Raw genomic sequence first — 21740 nt, 5'->3', positions numbered from 1 at the left:
CCGCTATACTTAAGAGCTCTATCTAGCTCTCTCTTGAAACCATCCAGAGAATTGGCCTCCACTGCCTTCTGAGGCAGAGCATTCCACAGATTTACAACTCTCTGACCGAAAAAGTTTTTCCTCATCTCCGTTCTAAATGGCCTACCCCTTATTCTTAAACTGTGGCCCGTGGTTCTGACCCACCCCCCCCCCCCCCCCCCCCCCACACAACATTGGGACCATGTTTCCTGCCTCTAACGTGTCCAATCCCTGTACGTCACCTGTGGAACGTACAAACTCAGTACAGACAGCGTCCGTAGTCAGGATCGAACCCAGGTTTCTGCGCCACTGTTTGATGCGCGTTCAGGTGACACTAGGAAGTTCCTTGACCGCCACCTTCACTGGGCCTAGGGCCAAGTACACTCACCACTGCAATCTCCTTGTGGAACTTCGACTCTATGCATGTAATGTTTCTGAAGGTGGTGACGTAGAAACCAACTCGGCTGTGAAAGAGAAAACATATGATCAGTGAAACCTACCCCTCATTGTTATCGTAGATAGACACAAAATGCTGGAGTAACTCAGTGGGGCAGGCAGCATCCCTGGAGAAGATGGTTGGATGACGTTTCAGGTCGGGACCTTTCCTGACCCGAAACGTCACCTATCCATTATCTCCAGAGATGCTGCCCGACCCACTGAGTTACTCCAGCTTTTTGTGTCTGTCTTTGGTATAAACCAGCATCTGCAATTCCTTTTTTTTTTAAACATTTTACATTTGCCCCATGACATTATCTCTACATGAAGAACATAAGATTAAATCAAAGATAGACACAAAAAGCTGGAGTAACTCAGCGGGTCAGGCAGCATCTCTGGAGAGAAGGAATGGGTGACGTTTCGGGTCGAGATCCTTCTTCAGAGTCCTGACCCGAAACGTCACCCATTCCTTCTCTCCAGAGATGCTGGCTGTCCCGCTGAGTTACTCCAGCTTTTTGTGTCTATCTTCGGTTTAAACCAGAATCTGCAGTTCCTTCCCAACACATAAGATTAAATCATGTGGAAATTGACAAAAAGGCAAATTAGACCTAAAGTGGGAGCGAGAAGCAGGCTTTCGACACAATAGACAATAGACAATAGGTGCAGGAGGAGGCCGTTCGGCCCTTCGAGCCAGCACCGCCATTCAATGTGATCATGGTTGATCATTCTCAATCAGTACCCCGTTCCTGCCTTCTCCCCATACCCCCTGACTCCGCTATCCTTAAGAGCTCTATCTAGCTCTCTCTTGAATGCATTCAGAGAATTGGCCTCCACTGCCTTCTGAGGCAGAGAATTCCACAGATTCACAACTCTCTGACTGAAAAAGTTTTTCCTCATCTCCGTTCTAAATGGCCTACCCCTTATTCTTAAACTGTGGCCCCTGGCCAATAATAGTCCCTTCCACCGTGCCCTATTCCTTCCTTCACTCTTTTAATAGGATATGGGGAGAAGGCAGGCACGGGTTACTGATTATGGATGATCAGCCGTGATCGCAATGAATGGCAGTGCTGGCTCAAAGGACCAAATGGCCTCCTCCTGCACCTATGTTTCCGTGGTTCTATGTATGGATAAATGGATTTGACATTGAAAATATGAAAATCAGAGAAAGAAAGACAAGCTTTTAGACAACACATCTTGCACGAAATGACAACAGACAATCGGTGCAGGAGTAGGCCATTCGGCCCTTCGAGCCAGCACCGCAATCAACAGGAGAGAGTTGAGCTTAATACCTTGACCACAATGATGGCAGTTCATCCTGTAGGTCAATATTCAATTCTTCGAAGACTTTCTGTGCCTTTTGAAACTCCTCTTCTGCCTGAAATGAGATAGAATCAAGGGTTGATGCTTTAGTTTCAAACATAAATTGCTTTCATTGCAATCACTCCTGGAAATGTGAGTACAAACATCAAATCAGTCAAGCTAGATGGGATTCCCCACCAAGCTGGAGTGTTGGTCAGAGCAACTGTCTTCTTATTAATTTTTAATTCTCTCCGGCTGCATCGGCTTAATTCTGTGCTCATTCAGCACTGAATACTTAAAGTTAGCATGCAGGTACAACAGGCAGTGAAGAAAGCTAATGGCACGTTGGCCTTTACCACAAGAGGAGTTGAGTATAGGAGCAAAGAGGTCCTTCTGCAGTTGTACAGAGCCCTAGTGAGACCGCACTTGGAGTACTGTGTGCAGTTTTGGTCTCCAAATTTGAGGAAGGACATTCTTGCTATTGACAATAGACAATAGACAATAGGTGCAGGAGGAGGCCATTCGGCCCTTCGAGCCAGCACCGCCATTCAATGTGATCAGGGCTGATTATTCTCAATCAGTACCCCGTTCCTGCCTTCTCCCCATACCCCCTGACTCCGCTATCCTTAAGAGCTCTATCTAGCTCTCTCTTGAATGCATTCAGAGAATTGGCCTCCACTGCCTTCTGAGGCAGAGAATTCCACAGATTCACAACTCTCTGACTGAAAAAGTTTTTCCTCATCTCAGTTCTGAATGGCCTACCCCTTATTCTTAAACTGTGGCCCCTTGTTCCGGACTCCCCCAACATTGGGAACATGTTTCCTGCCTCTAACCTAGTGAACCTACGCTGCACGCCCTCAATAACAAGAATATCCTTCCTCAAATTTGGAGACCAAAACTGCACACAGTACTCCAGGTGCGGTCTCACTAGGGCCCTGAGGGCGTGCAGCGTAGGTTCACTAGGTTAATTCCCGGAATGGCGGGACGGTCGTATGTTGTAAGACTGGAGCGACTGGGCTTGTAGACGCTGGAATTTAGAAGGATGAGAGGGGATCTTATTAAAACATATAAGATTATTAAGGGATTGGACACGTTAGAGGCAGGAAACATGTTCCCAATGTTGGAGGGGTCCACAGTTTAAAAATAAGGGGTAGGCCATTTCACTTTTTCACCCAGGGAGTTGTGAATTTGTGGAATTCTCTGCCACAGAGGGCAGTGGAGGCCAAATCACTGGATGAATTTAAGAGAGAGTTAGATAGAGCTCTGGGGGCTTGTGGAATCAAGGGATATGGGGAGAAGGCAGGCACGGGTTACTGATTGTGGACGATCAGCCATGACCGCAATGAATGGCGGTGCTGGCTCGAAGGGCCGAATTGCACCTATTTTCTATGTTTCTATGTCTCTAATGTTTGCAGCAACCATATAACCAGGTTAAAGTCACACGCTCAAAGTGCTTCCAGACCTTTTTGGGGATTTGGGTGCTTGACGTGTGGAACCGCAAACAAATAAAATTCAAGGAAAACCCTGACTCCTGTGTGCATGTATGCAGGCAGACAAGATTATTAGGAGATCCAATGTTGGCCAGCAACAGACTGCAGTGGAACTGGATGACGTTGGCTGGAATTGCGAGACTCACAGACGTGAAGCTGTTGGACTCGTTAAGGAGGGAAGTATCGTGCACGACATAAAGGAATCTATTCCAGTGTTTCTTGGTACCTGGAGCTCATTGTTCACGTCCTGTCTCGCACGTGCTGGCTGCAGTTTCTGCAGGTGGCCACCACCATCAGGAAAGGAGAGGTGACCAGGCACATGGCCCAAGGGATCTCTTAGCTATGTCTCCTCTGTGTCTCATAATTCAGATCTCGCTCCCCCCCACCCCCAACCTCCCCTTACCCCCCGAGATGGAAAGGACAGAGTCCGCCTGGTCTTTATCTTTCACCCTACCAGCAGCTTCCACATCCGACAGAACATCCATCCTCCAACAATTCAAAGGACTGTCATATGTTGAAAGACTGGAGCGACTAGGCTTGTATACACTGGAATTTAGAAGGATGAAAGGGGATCTTATCGAAACGTATTAGATTATTAAGGGGTTGGACACGTTAGAGGCACGAAACATGTTCCCAATGTTGGGGGAGTCCAGAACAAGGGGCCACAGTTTAAGAATAAGGGGTAGGCCATTTAGAACGGAGATGAGGAAAAACTTTTTCAGTCAGAGAGTTGTGAATCTGTGGAATTCTCTGCCTCAGAAGGCAGTGGAGGCCAATTCTCTGAATGCATTCAAGAGAGAGCTAGATACAGCTCTTAAGGATAGCGGAGTCCGTGGGTATGGGGAGAAGGCAGGAACGGGGTACTGATTGAGAATGATCAGCCATGATCACATTAAATGGCGGTGCTGGCTCGAAGGGCCGAATGGCCTCCTCCTGCACCTATTGTCTATTGTCTATCACAAAAAGCTGGAGCAACTCAGCGGGTCAGGCAGGCAGCATCTCAGGAGAGAAGGAATGGGTGGCGTTTCGGGTCGAGACCCTTTCTTCAGACCGCATATAGACACATGATAAGTGAACATCGTTTAGTGCAAGATAAAGCCAGCAAAGTCCCTTGAGGTAAATAGTAGCTCAGCACTGCTCTCTGGTTGTGGTAGGATGATTCAGTTGCCTGATAACAGCTGGGAAGAAACTGTCTCTGAAGCTGGAGGAGTCCGTTTGTAGAGTCCGCTTTGTAGAGATACATGTTGAAGGCATCACAAAAAGCTGGAGTAACTCAGCGGGTCAGTCAGGCAGCATCTCAGGAGAGAAGGAATGGGTGACGTTTCGGGTCGAGACCCTTCTTCAGACTTTCTGTGATACCTTCGATTTGTACCGGCATCTGCGGTTATTTTCCTACACGTATCCTCCAACAATTGTGTCACCTCCAACGTGATCCGACCTACAAGTCACGCGGTCCCATCCTCAACCATTTAGGCCTTCAACGCGAACTGCTCCCTCTGCAACTCCTTGGTTCACTCGCTCCCTTCCCGCTCAAATCAGTCTTCCCCCCCATCCCCCCCCCAAATCTCTCCCCCCAGCCTTTCCCCCCCACCAAATCACCCTCCCCCCCCCCCCCAAATCAGCCTCCCCCCCCCCCCCCCCCCACCTCTCCCTTCACAATTTGCAACTTTTCAATCCTTCCATCTCTTCCATCTCTGGCACTTGTCCAACCGCCTGCCTGTCAATGCCTCCCCTCGCCCCACCTCACCATTAGACTTCCAAAGAATTACAGGTTTGTAGGTTAATTGGCTTGGTAAATGTAAAAAAATGTCCCCCCTGGGTGTAAGATGGTGTTAAAAATTGTCCCTAGTGGGTATAGGATACTTCCAGTATAGTCCCCGGTAGACTCTTCGGAAGTGACGATCACAAGACGTACAAGATACCTGTGTGGGAAGGAGCTGCAGATTCTGCTTTACACTGAAGATACACATAAAATGCTAGAGTAACTCAGTGGGTCAGGCAGCATCTCTGGAGAAAAGGAATAGGGGACATTTCGGGTTGAGACAGTCCCGCCATTCCGGGAATTAACCTAGTAAACCTACGCTGCACGCCCTCAATAGCCAGAGATGCTGCCTGACCCGCTGAGTTACTCCAGCACTCTGTGAAACGTCACCTATCCATGTTCTCCACAGATGCTGCCTGACCCGCTGAGTTACTCCAGCACTCTGTGAAACGTCACCTATCCATGTTCTCCACAGATGCTGCCTGACCCGCTGAGTTACTCCAGCACTCTGTGAAACGTCACCTATCCATGTTCTCCACAGATGCTGCCTGACCCGCTGAGTTACTCCAGCACTCTGTGAAACGTCACCTATCCATGTTCTCCAGAGATGCTGCCTGACCCGCTGAGTTACTCCAGCACTCTGTGAAACGTCACCTATCCATGTTCTCCACAGATGCTGCCTGACCCGCTGAGTTACTCTAACTATAAAGACAATGCATATTATTCATTAGCTACTCAAGCTTTTTCAGCACCTGTACTTATTCAAGCAAGGCATGGCTATCCCACTGACTTAACCCACCGCTCCAGTGCTGTCGATTAGTGGTTGTTGGATCGTCATTGATGCCTAAGCAGCTTTTGGCCTTTGGGAGTCTTGTGGGCGGCATGGTGTGAATAAGCAATCAGTCATTAATGTGGTATTCAGTCATTAACTATTTCACTTGCCACCACTCGAAGCGAGTATGACCGTCCTCTTTAAGGACGCCTGTGCGTGACTTTGTTTAACGTGGGGAGACTGGAGCACAGACAGCCACCACCACACGGTCCTTGACAGATCTGGGTCGGGATCCAGTGGCGTGGAGTCCAAGACGACCGGGGACCCTTTTCTGCTGCAGCCTTCATCCATCCGCCTTCCCAGCCGCTGTGACGCTCCACTAAAGTCGGTCGTCATCCTCCCTCCGCCTGTTCCACCGTTGAGGTCTTGGTTGGATCGCTCTTTGTCAGGGACCTCCCCCGCTCGACCTTACCGCCATGGGTGTGACCCTACCAGGAGCGTGGCTCCAGAAGGCATCGCTCTCAGGATCTCAGGACCACACGAGCTTCTCTGCCACGACAAGGTGACAATCCAAGGAGAAGGTTTTTCACTTGGACACTGCCGTCAGCTCGGTGTTGCACGCATCCGATTTCACTTTGCTGAGAGGAATAATTTCTCTGTTGAAAGACTGGAGCGACTAGGTTTGTATACACTGGAATTTAGAAGGATGAGAGGAGATCTTATCGAAACGTATAAGATTATTCAGGGGTTGGACACATTAGAGGTAGGAAACATGTTCCCAATGTTGGGGGAGTCCAAAACAAGGGGCCACAGTTTAAGAATAAGGGGTAGGCCATTTAGAACTGAGATGAGGAAAAACTTTTTCAGTCAGAGAGTTGTGAATCTGTGGAATTCTCTGCCTCAGAAGGCTGTGGAGACCAATTCTCTGAATGCATTCAAGAGAGAGCTAGATAGAGCTCTTAAGGATGGTGGAGTCAGGGGGTATGGGGAGAAGGCAGGAACGGGGTACTGATTGTGAATGATCAGCCACGATCACATTGAATGGTGGTGCGTACAGGCTCGAAGGGCCGAATGGCCTCCTCCTGCACCTATTGTCTATTGTCTATTTCAAATCAATAACACCACTGGTTCCAAGTGACCTGCCTACCTTGACGAGTTTACTGTCATCCTTCCGTCTCGAGTGCTGCAAGGACTCTAGGTGATGTCGGGCACAATCGTAGTCAACCAGCTTCCTGCTGCGCTTTGCAATTCGAGTCTGTCAAGATGCGAAAGGCGTGAATAGACCATTAGTTTGAGTTTACAGCATATACGACAACATCCAACATGCACTTTGTGCATTTCACTACGACTATTCATCTGACTGTGACACTGGAAGTATCATCCCACATAGTGAGGCCCACCGGAAATTGGAGGAACAGCACCTCAAGTCAAGTCACGTTTATTTGTCACACACACACACATAAATGCGCAGTGCAATGAAAGATTACCCACAGTCCAACAACGAGCAATACAAATAAGCAATAGCACACACAATCAAACAAAAAGAAACATCCATCACAGTGAGTCTCCTCCAGACACCTCCTCACTGTGATGGAAGGCCAGAATGTATTTTCTCTTCCCCACCTCATATTTCGCTTGGGCAGCTCACAGCCCAGCGGTATGAACATTGACTTCTCTAACTTTAGATAGTCCCTCTGTCCCTCTCTCCCCCCCCCCCCCTTCCCAGTTCTCCCACTGTCTTCCTGTCTCCACCTATATCATTTCTTTGTCCCGCCCCCCCCCCTGACATCAGTCTGAAGATGGGCCTCGACCCGAGCCCTTCGAGCCAACACCGCCATTCAATGTGATCATGGCTGATCATTCTCAATCAGTACCCCGTTCCTGCCTTCTCCCCATACCATATAACCATATAACCATATAACCATATAACAACTACAGCACGGAAACAGGCCCGTTCGGCCCTACCAGTCCACGCCGACCACTCTCTCTGACCTAGTCTCATCTACCTGCTCTCAGACCATAACCCTCTAATCCCCTCCTATCCATATACCTATCCAATTTACTCTTAAATAATAAAATCGAGCCTGCCTCCACCACTTCCACCGGAAGCCCATTCCATACAGCCACCACCCTCTGAGTAAAGAAGTTACCCCTCATGTTACCCCTAAACTTTTGTCCCTCAATTCTGAAGCTATGTCCCCTTGTTGGAATCTTCCCCACTCTCAAAGGGAAAAGCCTACCCACGTCAACTCTGTCCGTCCCTCTCAAAATTTTAAAAACCTCTATCAAGTCCCCCCTCAACCTTCTACGCTCCAAAGAATAAAGACCCAACCTGTTCAACCTCTCTCTGTAGCTTAAGTGCTGAAACTCAGGCAACATTCTAGTAAATCTCCTCTGTACCCTCTCCATTTTGTCGACATCCTTCCTATAATTTGGCGACCAGAACTGCACACCATACTCCAGATTCGGCCTCACCAATGCCCTGTACAATTTTAACATTACATCCCAACTTCTATACTCGATGCTCTGATTTATAAAGGCAAGCATACCAAACGCCTTCTTCACCACCCTATCCACATGAGATTCCACCTTCAGGGAACAATGCACAGTTATTTCCAGATCCCTCTGTTCCACTGCATTCCTCAATTCCCTACCATTTACCCTGTACATCCTATTTTGATTTGTCCTACCAAAATGCAGCACCTCACACTTATCAGCATTAAACTCCATCTGCCATCTTTCAGCCCACCCTTCCAAAAGGCCCAAGTCTCTCTGTAGACTTTGAAACTCTACTTCATTACTAACTACACCACCTATCTTAGTATCATCTGCATATTTACTAATCCAATTTGTCACACCATCATCCAGATCATTAATGTAAATGACAAACAACAGTGGACCCAACACAGATCCTTGGGGTACTCCACTAGACACTGGCCTCCAACCTGACATACAATTGTCAACCATTACCCTCTGGTATCTCCCATTCAGCCATTGTTGAATCCATCTTGCAACCTCACTATTAATACCCAACGATTTAACCTTCTTAATCAACCTTCCATGTGGAACCTTGTCAAATGCCTTACTGAAGTCCATATAGACAACATCCACAGCCTTGCCCTTATCAATTTCCCTGGTAACCTCTTCAAAAAATTCAAGAAGATTAGTCAAACATGACCTTCCAGGCACAAATCCATGTTGACTGTTTCTAATCAGGCCTTGTTTATCCAAATAATTATATATATTGTCCCTAAGTATCTTTTCCATTAATTTTCCCACCACAGACGTCAAACTAACAGGTCTATAATTGCTAGGTTTACTTTTAGAACCTTTTTTAAACAAAGGCACAACATGCGCAATGCGCCAATCTTCCGGCACCATCCCCGTTTCTAATGACGTTTGAAATATTTCCGTCATAGCCCCTGCTATTTCTGCACTAACTTCCCTCAATGTCCTAGGGAATATCCTATCAGGACCTGGAGACTTATCCACTTTTATATTTTTCAAAAGTGTCCGTACCTCCTCTTCTTTAATCCTCATAATTTCCATCACTACTCTACTTGTTTCGCTTACCTCACATAATTCAATATCCTTCTCCTCGGTAAATACCGAAGAAAAGAAATTGTTTAATATCTCCCCCATTTCTTCCGGCTCAGCACATAGCTGTCCACTCTGACTCTCTAATGGACCAATTTTATCCCTCGCTATCCTTTTGCTATTGACATATCTGTAGAACCCCTTGGGGTTTACTTTTACATTACTTGCCAAAGCAGCCTCATATCTTTTTTTCGCTTTTCTAATTTCCTTCTTAAGATTCCTTTTACATTCTTTATATTCCTCAAAAACCTCATTTACTCCCTGCCGCTTATATTTATTGTATATCTCCCTCTTTTTCCAAACCAAGTGTCCAATTTCCCTGGAAAACCACGGCTCTTTCAAATTATTATTCTTTCCTTTCCACCGAACAGGGACATAAAGACTCTGTACTCTCAAAATTTCACCTTTAAATATCCTCCATTTCTCTATTATATCCTTTTCATAAAACAAAAAGTTCCATTTCACTCCTTTTAAATCCTTTCTCATCTCCTCAAAATTAGCCTTTCTCCAATCCAAAATCTCAACCCTTGGTCCAGATTTGACCTTCTCCATAATGATATTGAAACTAATGGCATTATGATCACTAGACCCAAAGTGCTCCTCAACACATACCTCCGTCACCTGACCCGTCTCATTTCCTAACAGGTCCAACACTGCCCCTTCTCTGGTAGGTACCTCTACGTATTGCTGGAAAAAACTATCCTGCACACATTTTACAAACTCCAAACCATCCAGCCCTTTAACAGAATGTGATTCCCAGTCTATATACGGAAAATTGAAATCACCCACAATCACTACTCTGTGCTTACTACTAATGTCTGCTATCTCCTTACATATATGCTCTTCCAATTCTCGTTCCCTATTTGGCGGTCTATAATACACCCCAATAAGTGTTGCTAAACCTTTCTCAATTCTGAGTTCCACCCAAACAGCCTCCCTAATCGAGCCTTCTAGTCTGTCCTGCCAAAGCACTGCTGTGATATCCTCCCTGACAAGCAATGCAACACCCCCACCTCTTGCCCCTCCGATTCTATCACATCTGAAACAATGAAATCCTGGAATATTTAATTGCCAATCGCAACCCTCCTGCAACCATGTTTCACTGATCGCCACAACATCATACTTCCAGATGTCAATCCAGGCTCTAAGCTCATCCACCTTTCTTACAATGCTCCTAGCATTAAAATATACACATTTAAGGGACCCATCATTTCTTATTCTCAGTTTATTTCTTTTCACTTCTTTCTCTCCTACATATTGGGTCTGAGTGTTTCCCTTTTCTGCCTCCTGCCTCACACACTGCCTATTAGCTATCTGTGTTTGAGTCCCTCCCCCCAACCGTACTAGTTTAAAGTCTCCGCAATTACCTTAGCAAATCTCCCCGCCAAGATATTGGTTCCTCTCAGGTTCAGATGCAACCCGTCCTTTTTGTACAGGTCATACTTCCCCCAGAAGAGGTCCCAATGATCCAGAAACTTGAATCCCTGCTCCCTGCACCAGTTCCTCAGCCACGTATTTATCCTCCACCTCACTCCATTCCTATTCTCACTATCGCGTGGCACAGGCAGTAAGCCTGAGATTATTGCTTTGGAAGTCCTTTTTTTTAAACTCTCTTCCTAGCCCCCTAAATTCTCCTTTAAGGACCTCTTCCCTTATCCTACCTATATTGTTGGTACCTATATGTACCACGACCTCTGGCTCCTCTCCCTCCCCTTTCAGGATATCCTGGACACGCTCAGACACATCCCGGACACCGGCACCAGGGAGGCAAACCACCATCCGGGTCTCCCGACTGCGTCCACAGAATCGCCTATCTGACCCCCTCACTATAGAGTCCCCTATTACTATCGCTCTCCTCTTCCTTTCCCTACCCTTCTGAGCAACAGGGCCCATTAAGAGCTCTATCTAGCTCTCTCTTGAAAGCATCCAGAGAATTGGCCTCCATTGCCTTCTGAGGCAGAGAATTCCACAGATTTACAACTCTCTGATTGAAAAGGTTTTTCCTCATCTCCGTTCTAAATGGCCTACCCCTTATTCTTAAACTGTGGCCCCTTGTTCTGGACTCCCCAACATTGGGAACATATTTCCTGCCTCGAGCGTGTCCAATCCCTTAATAATCTTATATGTTTCAATAAGATCCCCTCTCATCCTTCTAGATTCCAGTGTACACAAGCCCAGTCGCTCCAGTCTTTCAACGTACGACAGTCCCGCCATTCCAGGAATTAACCTAGTAAACCTACGCTGCACGCCCTCAATAGCAAGAATGTCCCTCTGCGTGACACATGCACATTTTAGGCAGCGGCCATTTATATCAATTGAATACGTTGCAATCAGACCTTAATATCAGGAAACTGGCCCAAGTATGTGTCCAACGTTAGCAAAGACTGGTCAACCACCTTCTGGTGAAAGTCCGCCCACAGCAGGTCAGAATTCTGAGAAATAAGCAAAGAATTGCTTGAGAGTTTATAATGACAACAATATAAAATGTGTCCAGATCCAGAAAACAAAATGATAAGAACTGATTCAGAAACTGGTCGCCATCATCTGATGGGAATTAGCTACACAAATGGTGATGCATCAACGTTAAAGACAATAGACAATAGGTGCAGGAGTAGGCCATTCGGCCCTTCGAGCCAGCACCGCCATTCAATGTGATCATGGCTGATCATTCTCAATCAGTACCCCGTTCCTGCCTTCTCCCCATACCCCCTGACTCCGCTATCCTTAAGAGCTCTATCTAGCTCTCTCTTGAATGCATTCAGAAAATTGGCCTCCACTGCCTTCTGAGGCAGTGAATTCCACAGATTCACAACTCTCTGACTGACAAAGCTTTCCTCATCTCCGTTCTAAATGGCCTACCCCTTATTCTTAAACTGTGGCCCCTTGTTCTCGACTCCCCCAACATTGGGAACATGTTTCCTGCCTCTAACGCGTTCAACCCCTTAATAATCTTATACGTTTCGATAAGACCCCCTCTCATCCTTCTAAATTCCAGTGTATACCGGCCTAGTCGCTCCAGTCTTTCAACATACGACAGTCCCGCCATTCCGGGAATTAACCTAGTGGCATTCTACTGCCAAACGTAGCACAGCAGGTCACCTCGAAACCCCAGTGGCTGGTCGTGGTTCAGTTACACTTGCTTCAACACCGAACCGCAGTGGATACAGGCCAGCCACTTGAGTGTGTTTGGCAAGACAACACTGACATCTCCACTTGCCAAAGTAAGTGTGATATTGCCGCAATGTGGGAAACTGATTAACATTCCAGGAAGAGATTTTCCCTCCAAACCACAATAACAGAGACCTTGGAGGCAATGGGACAATGGTGAAAGCGGAGCTTTCCCCAAAGAAAATGTTTCCTTGCTGTCTATGTGACTGCAGTCCTCAAGTCAGCTAATCCGTAGACAATAGACAACAGACAATAGTTGCAGGAGTAGGCCATTCGGCCCTTCGAGCCAGCACCGCCATTCAATGTGATCATGGCTGATCATTCTCAATCAGTACCCCGTTCCTGCCTTCTCCCCATACTCCCTGACTCCGCTATCCTTAAGAGCTCTATCTAGCTCTCTCTTGAATGCATCCAGAGAATTGGCCTCCACTGCCTTCTGATGCAGTGAATTCCACAGATTTACAACTCTCTGACTGAAAACGTTTTTCCTCATCTCTGTTCTAAATGGCCTACCCCTTATTCTTAAACTGTGGCCCCAGGTTCTGGACTCCCCCGACATTGGGAACATGTTTCCTGCCTCTAACGTGTCCAATCCCTTAATAATCATATGTTTCGATAAGATCCCCTCTCGTCCTTCTAAATTCCAGTGTATACAAGCCCAGTCGCTCCAGTCTTTCAACATACGACAGTCCCGCCATTCCGGGAACTAACCTGGTGAACTTATGCTGTACGCCCTCAATAGCAAGAATACTTCCACTTTAGCTGGTGAAGAAAGCTATTCATTCTAAAAAAAAACTAGTCATTACCTTTCCAAGGCCTACTAACTAACGTTGGTCAATAATCCTTGGACTTGCCAGCTCCATCCTCATCCTACAAAGGACATTTGGCGGTACGGTGGCACAGCGATAGATTTGCTGCCTCACAGCGCCGGGGACCGGGGTTCGGTCCTAACTACGGGCGCTGTCTGTACGGAGTTTGTACGTTCTCCCCGTGACCTGTGTGAGTTTTCTCCGGGCGCTCCGGTTTCTTCCCACACTCCAAAGACGTGCGGGTTTGTAGGTTAATTGGCTTGGTATAAAGTGTAAATTGTCCCTTGTGTGTGTAGGATAGTGTTAATGTGCGGGGATCGCTGGTCGGCGCGGACTCGATGGGCCGAAGGGCCTGTTTCCGCGCTGTATCTCTAAACTAAACTGAACTAAGCTCAGGATTAATACTACTCTACTTTCCCGCTGTTCTGCTTTGTTCATTGGCCTGTTACCATGCTTATCATGAACTTGAATACATACGCATCTTGTTACTCCCCCTTCATCTCCCACCCCAGCTATATAAGCACGTCACTGAGCATAGGGTCAGAGGCTCCTTGACTGGGTGATGATTAGAATATGGACATTGGAATGCTGAATGTACTCACTCCCAGATGGACCAATTTCAACCAAAGATACTAGAGGAGCAAGATGAACCACACCGTCGAAATCACCTATCCTGAAGTGTAGTACGCAAAGGAGCCATTTTAGTAAGCAAAACCCGCCGTTCGCTATGCCTCTCGCAGTGTAATCAGTGTTTTGGGGGAACAGTATGTGTGATGATACCATGAAAATGCAGAATATATCTCATATATCAACTCACAGATTTTTGTTATTTTTCTTTTAAAATGTTTCTGGAAGTTTCTGCTGACTAAAATGGCGCCGTGACATACGACGGTTTTTAGGGTCGAGTGGTCGATCTTGTTCCTCTAGTATCTTTGATGTAAACTGTGCAAAGGTCTGCCATTTGTTAGCAACCTGGAAACATGTTTAGTTACGTCCTAAATTAGAAACATAGAAAATAGGTGCAGGAGGAGGCCATTTGCCCCTTTGAGGCAGCACCGCCATTCATTCTGATCATGGACGTTCATCTGTAATTGAAGGAAGTTGTTGGCTTCCCGACAGAATTAAAAGAAATATATGATCTCCCTTTTAGGCAGACTCTCGGGATCAAAGATGCCTTGCTTCCACTCTCATTTTGTGGACTTTGAGGTGGCTGATGAGGACAATGTTTGAACCATGGACTCTTCCACAAGTGGGGCAAGGCATCCTGGGTACTTTGTGAGGGGGGAGTCCAGAACCAGGGGCCACAGTTTAAGAATAAGGGGTAGGCCATTTAGAACTGAGATGAGGAAAAACCTTTTCAGTCAAAGATTTGTGAATCTGTGGAATTCTCTGCCTCAGAAGGCAGTGGAGGCCAATTCTCTGAATGCATTCAAGAGAGAGCTGGATAGAGCTCTTAAGGATAGCGGAGTCAGGGGGTATGGGGAGAAGGCAGGAATGGTGTACTGATTGAGAATGATCAGCCATGATCACATTGAATGGCGGTGCTGGCTCGACGGGCCGAATGGCCTCCTCCTGCACCTATTGTCTATTGTCTATTGTCTATTGTCTATTGTCTATTGTGAGGGGACGTGCAGGGTTTTGTCTGCCCCAGGTAGATGAACACGAGGTTCTCAACACCAAGGTGGCGCAGCAGTAGAGTTGCTGCCTTACAGCGCTGGAGACCCGGGTTCCATCCCGACTACGGGCGCTGTCCGTACGGAGTTTGTACGTTCTCCCCGTGACCTGCGTGGGTTTTCTCCGAGATCTCCGGTTTCCTCCCACACTCCAAAGGCGTGCAGGTTTGTAGGTTAATTGGCTTGGTATCAGTGTAAAAATTGTCCCTAGTGTGTGTAGGACAGTGTTAATATGCAGGGATCGCTGGGCGGCGCGGACCCGGTGGGCCGACGGGCCCGTTTCCGCGCTGTGTCTCGAAGCTAATCTTAACTAAACTAAACATCCGAAAGGCCCCCCTCTCGACTTTGAGCGCTCTTGGGCTAGACGTTCAAAGGACTAGATGGAATGGTGCTTTTCTTTAAGGAAGCTTCCAACATATCCTTGAACCTCTGTCAGCTTGAGAATCTCCCGTGACAGCACTTGCATTAAGGCGTCTGTTTCAAGAGTCTGCTGTTGGGTATACAAACAACTAGGTTAATTCCCGGAATGGCGGGACTGTCGTATGTTGAAAGGCTGGAGCGATTGGGCTTGTATACACTGGAATTTCGAAGGATGAGGGGGGATCTTATTGAAACATATAAGATAATTAGGGAATTGGACACATTAGAGGCAGGAAACATGTTCCCAATGTTGGGGGAGTCCAGAACAAGGGGCCACAGTTTAAGAATAAGGGGTAGGCCATTTAGAACGGAGATGAGGAAGAACTTTTTCAGTCAGAGAGTGGTGAAGGTGTGGAATTCTCTGCCTCAGAAGGCAGTGGAGGCCAGTTCGTTGGATGCTTTCAAGAGAGAGCTGGATAGAGCTCTTAAGGATAGCGGAGTGAGGGGGTATGGGGAGAAGGCAGGAACGGGGTACTGATTGAGAGTGATCAGCCATGATCGCATTGAATGGCGGTGCTGGCTCGAAGGGCTGAATGGCCTACTCCTGCACCTATTGTCTATTGTCTATTGTCTAACATAGGCTGACCAACAAAGTGGAATGAATATAATTAGGATCTCAGTGCTGGTCTCAGTGTTGACCCATGAGAGGATACAGACATTGGCTTATTTATCCTTCCAGCGAAATTGAAGGGTTTTGTGGGGAGACAGTTTTGCTGGTTTCTTTCCAGTGTCTCGATATAATTACGTAGGAAGGAACTGCCTACACCGAAGATAGACTTGAAATGCTGAGGTAACTCAGCGGGTCAGGTAGCGTCTCTGGATAGAAGGAATGGGTGAAGCTTTGGGTCGAGACCCTCTGAAGAAGGTCACCCATTCCTTCTATCCAGAGATGCTGTCTGTCCCGCTGTGTCACGCCAGCATTTTGTGGCTACCCTTGAGATGATTATTGTCGGTCGTCAAGGTCTCTGAAGACTGCAGGAGGCCAGGGATCACAGAGAGTTGTAAATCTGTGGAATTCTCTGCCTCAGAAGGCAGTGGAGGCCAATTCTCTGAATGCATTCAAGAGAGAGCTAGATAGAGCTCTTAAGGATAGCGGAGTCACGGGGTATGGGGAGAAGGCAGGAACGGGGTACTGATTGTGAATGATCAGCCATGATCACATTGAATGGCAGTGCTGGCTCGAAGGGCCGAATGGCCTACTCCTGCACCTATTGTCTGAATGGTGTCAAGTTAGGAAAAGGGGACGTACAACGAGATCTGGGTGTCCTAGTGCATCAGTCACTGAAAGGAAGCATGCAGGTACAGCAGGCAGTGAAGAAAGCCAAATGGGATGTTGGCCTTCATAACAAGGGGAGTTGAGTATAGGAGCAAAGAGGTCCTTCTGCAGTTGTACAGGGCCCTAGTGAGACCGCACCTGGAGTACTGTGTGCAGTTTTGGTCTCCAAATTTGAGGAAGGATATTCTTGCTATTGAGGGCGTGCAGCGTAGGTTTACTAGGTTAATTCCCGGAATGGCGGGACTGTCATATGTTGAAAGACTGAAGCGACTGGGCTTGTATACACTGGAATTTAGAAGGATGAGAGGGAATCTTATCGAAACGTATAAGATTATTAAGGGGTTGGACACGTTAGAGGCAGGAAACATGTTCCCAATGTTGTGGGAGTCCAGAACCAGGGGCCACAGTTTAAGAATAAGGGGTAGGCCATTTAGAACGGAGATGAGGAAAAACTTTTTCAGTCAGAGAGTTGTGAATCTGTGGAATTCTCTGCCTCAGAAGGCAGTGGAGGCCAATACTCCGAATGCATTCAAGGGAGAGTTAGATAGAGCTCTTAAGGATAGCGGAGTCAGGGGGTATGGGAGAAGGCAGGAACGGGGTACTGATTGAGAATGATCAGCCATGATCACATTGCTGGCTCAAAGGGCCGAATGGCCTCCCCCTGCACCTATTGTCTGAGTGCCATTTTGTGCTGGGTGTCATGGTTTCGCCTTCAACATCTTTTCCCTGAACCAACCTAAGGTCGTGCAGGTGCATTGAAGGCAACGGTGGACTTTACCACCGACGTCCGCCTTGAGAAGTTTCTCCCGAGATATGGGAAGTGGTCAAAGTTTTGTCGTGGGCTTGTTATGAACTGTTGTTACTGGAGGGCAGCTTCTCAGCTACTGGAGAGGCAGGCTGGTGGAAGGCCTAGGCCTCCTGGATGGCAAGTATAAGGCTTACTGTCTCAGCACTTCAGTGAGTTAACTTCAGTGAGTGAACCGGCATAGAAACATAGAAACATAGAAAATAGGTGCAGGAGTAGGCCATTCGGCCCTTCGAGCCTGTACGCACCGCCATTCATGGCTGATCATCCAACTCAGTATCCCGTACCTGCCTTCTCTCCATACCCCCTGATCCCTTTAGCCACAAGGGCCACATCTAACTCCCTCTTAAATATAGCCAATGAACTGGCCTCAACTACCTTCTGTGGCAGAGAATTCCACAGATTCACCACTCTGTGTGAAAAAAAAACGTTCTCATCTCTGGGTTCTAAAAGACTTCCCCCTTATCCTTAAACTGTGACCCCTTGTGCTGGAGCTTCTGGATGCCTCTCAGTATGCACAAACAGCTTGATTAAGGAGATCTTGGTTCTCTATGAAGTTGCCATTAATTGAACAGTTTCCTCCTTGTTCCAAAGATTAGTTCCATTCCCATGGGCAATTTGTTTGGTGATGAGATGCAGCACTGCCATGAAATAAATAAATAAAATTGGCATATCCAAAGTCCTTTTTTCAGCTCAAAAGATTTCAAAATATTTTGTACATTGAGTGTTCTGCGACAGCTGAAATCCAGTACAACAAATCTTGTATCTACACTTTGCACTGGAGTTTAGAAGTATGAGAGGGGATCTTACAGAGACGTATAAAATTATAAAAAGGACTGGACAAGCCAGATGCAGGAAAAATGTTCCCAATGTTTGGGGGAGTCCAGAACCAGGGGCCACAGTCTTAGAATAAAGGGGAGGCCGTTTAAAATTGAGGTGAGGAAGGAACTTTTTCACCCAGAGAGTTGGGAATTTGTGGAATTCTCTGCCACAGAGGGCAGTGGAGGCCAAATCACTGGATGAATTTAAGAGAGAGTTAGATAGAGCCCTGGGGGCTAGTGGAATCAAGGGATATGGGGAGAAGGCAGGCACGGGTTATTGATTGTGGATGATCAGCCATGATCACAATGAATGGCGGTGCTGGCTCGAAGGGCCGAATGGCCTCCTCCTGCACCTATTTTCTATGTTTCTATGTTTCTAAATAGCACTGAGATGAAAGACAATAGACAACAGACAATAGGTGCAGGAGGAGGCTATTCAGCCCTTCGAGCCAGCACCGAAGATATTGGGTGTTTTTTTTACGTGGTTGAGCCAGCAGCTTATCTCACCTGGGCTCAGTCTTACCTGGCCAACAATTTTAACGTCATCCCTGCCATACCACTCAGGCTCGTACACTTCGTGTAGTGACTCTGTGAGCTTTGTAGAGGCTTCTTGCATCCCTGCAGAATACAAACAGATCAGAGCGTTTAGTTCTCCAGACATGCCCTTCGACGTGAAATTTTGCATTCAGTAACGGGTGGATTTCTGTTGCTCGTTTCAGAGAATCTCCATTATTTCATTGTCAAGCAATGGGTATCAGTGATAAATGCGAGCCTGTATTCAGCTGTTGGCAATTACAACTTCGTCAAACAATAAGTTACAGCAGGATCTCGATTGATTTACAGTTTAGTTTATTGTCACGTGTACCGAGGTACAGTGAAAAGCTTTTGTTGCGTGCTAACCAATCAGCGGAAAGACAATGCGTGATTACAATTGAGCCATTTACAGTGTACAGATAAATGATAAGGGAATGACGTTTAGTGCAAGGTAAAGCCAGCAAAGCCTGATCAAGGATAGTCCGAGGGTCACCAAAGAGGTAGATAGTAGTTCAGGACTGCTCTCTGGTTGTGGTGGGATGGTTCAGTTGCTGAGAACAGCTGGGAAAAAACTGTCCCTGAATCTGGAGGTGTGCGTTTTCACACTTCTATACCTACTGCCTGATGGGAGAGGGGAGAAGAGGGAGTGGCCGGGGTGAGACTGGTCCTTGATGATGCTGCTGGCCTTGCCGAGGCAGCGTGAGGTGTGGATGGAGTCAATGGAAGGGAGGTCGGTTTGTGTGATGGTCTGGGCTGCGTCCACAATTCTCTGCAATTTCTTGCGGTCTTGGATGGAGCTGTTCCCAAACCAAGCTGTGATGCATCCTGATAAAATGCTTTCTACGGCACATCTGGAAATTTAGAAGATTGAGGGGGGATCTTATAGAAACTTACAAAATTCTTAAGGGGTTGGACAGGCTAGATGCAGGAAGATTGTTCCCGATGTTGGGGAAGTCCAGAACAAGGGGTCACAGTTTAAGGATAAGGGGGAAGTCTTTTATGACCGAGATGAGAAAGTTTTTTTTCACACAGTGGTGAATCTGTGGAATTCTCTGCCACAGAAGGTAGTTGAGGCCAGTTCATTGGCTATATTTAAGAGGGAGTTAGATGTGGCCCTTGTGGCTAAAGGGATCAGGGGGTATGGAGAGAAGGCAGGTACGGGATACTGAGTTGGATGATCAGCCATGATCATATTGAATGGCGGTGCAGGCTCGAAGGGCCGAATGGCCTACTCCTGCACCTATTTTCTATGTTTCTATGTTTCTATGTTTCCATCTGTGGAAGTCGGTGAGAGTTGTTGTTCTTGAAGTTGCAGAGAACCTCCATTATTTCATCGTCAAGCAATGGGGATCAGTGATAAATGTGGGCCTGTCATCATCTGTTGGCAATTACAGCCCTGTCAAACAATATGTCACAGCAGGAGAGAGGCACAAAATGCTGGAGCAACTCAGCGGGTCAGACAGCATCTCTGGAGCAAAGGAATAGGTGACATTTCGGGTCGAGACCCTTCTTCAGACTGATTTCAGATTGGTATTTTGATGAACGGGAGTTTATTGACAGAGATTCCCACTGTGCAGGTGCTGGATCGTCCCTGACACGTTCTGATTTCAATCTAGGGGTGCCAACTATCACGCTCCCAACCACGGGACAAGAGGTGACGTCACCGCCCCGCGCCCCACATGACTTCACCCAGCCAGCAGTCACATGCTCCCGCTCCACCAATGGCGGCCACCCGGGCCGGGGTGTCCGTTAGGCGAACACACTCGGTCCCGCTCCCCGAACACACTCCTGGGCCTACAGTGCCTGGGCCTACAGCGGCCCACGGGCCTACAGTGTCTGGGCCTTCACTGTCTGGGCCTACAGCGGCCCCTGGGCCTACACTGCCTGGGCCTACAGCGGCCCCTGGGCCTACAGTGTCCGGGCCTACAGCGGCCCCCGGGCCTACAGTGCCTGGGCCTACAGCGGCCCCCGGGCCTACAGTGTCCGGGCCTACACTGTCCGAGCCTACAGCGGCCTCTGGGCCTACAGTGCCTGGGCCTACAGTGGCCCCTGGGCCTACAGTGTCCGGGTCTACACTGTCCGGGCCTACAGCGGCCCCCGGGCTACAGTGTCCTGGCCTACAGCGCCTCCCCGGCCTAATACGGGACAAGGGTGGTCCCGTACGGGACAAACGGATTTAGCCCAAAATACAGAATGTCCCGGCTAATACGGGACAGTTGACAACCGTATCTCAATTCTCTGTCCTGCCACCAGATTCTTGCTCGTTTACAAACTGGCAGAGGGTGCTGTGGTAGGGATAAGTGCTTTGGCAACAGATACAGAGATACTTTCATGAGGCAGTAATGACAATGACATTAGATGTTTTTCCACCATTAACAAATCAGCTACACTGGGCTCAAGTATTCAACAGAACAGATCGGGGCGGGAGATCGGTGCCACTGCCGAATAGCGCCAGAGACCTGGGTTCAATTTTGACCTTGGTTGCTATCTTGTGTTCCCGCCCTCATTAAATTATTTCTGGACTGAGAAAAGCACAATCAGCGTTCTGTTCACGAATCAATGAACAAAACAAGATAATAATTCGTTCCTCCTTGGCATTAAAAGTTGGAGCAAAATATTGTGGGCCGGCGCGGTAGAGTTGCTGCCTTACAGCACTTACAGCGCCAGAGACCTGGGTTCGACCCTGGCTACAGGTGCTTGTGTGTACGGAGTTTGTACGTTCTCCCTGTGACTGGGTGCGTTTTCCCCGAGAACTTTTGGTTTCCTCCCACACTCCACAGACGTACAGGTTTGTCGGTTAATTGGCTTGGTATAATGAATGTAAAAACTGTCCCTAGTGTGTGTAGGATAGTGTCAGTGTG

General features: G+C 47.5%; 1 protein-coding gene across 1 annotated transcript in view; it reads right to left on the bottom strand.

The window, feature by feature from the left end:
* LOC144593039 (amphiphysin-like) overlaps positions 1-21740 on the bottom strand; it is a 149851-nt gene that overhangs the window by 111026 nt on the left and 17085 nt on the right. Inside the window, exons 4-8 of the mRNA XM_078398452.1 lie at positions 18869-18963; positions 11710-11805; positions 6924-7031; positions 1743-1828; positions 407-482 (exon numbers count right to left, since the gene is read on the bottom strand). Of these exons, the coding sequence (XP_078254578.1) occupies positions 407-482; positions 1743-1828; positions 6924-7031; positions 11710-11805; positions 18869-18963 (461 nt within the window). The remainder of the gene's footprint in view (positions 1-406; positions 483-1742; positions 1829-6923; positions 7032-11709; positions 11806-18868; positions 18964-21740) is intronic.

The sequence above is a fragment of the Rhinoraja longicauda genome, chromosome 4 (genome assembly GCF_053455715.1).
Source record: "Rhinoraja longicauda isolate Sanriku21f chromosome 4, sRhiLon1.1, whole genome shotgun sequence".
NCBI lineage: Eukaryota > Metazoa > Chordata > Chondrichthyes > Rajiformes > Arhynchobatidae > Rhinoraja > Rhinoraja longicauda.
Note: the sequence above shows the minus strand (reverse complement) of the source record. Positions and strands in the feature narration are given on the sequence as shown.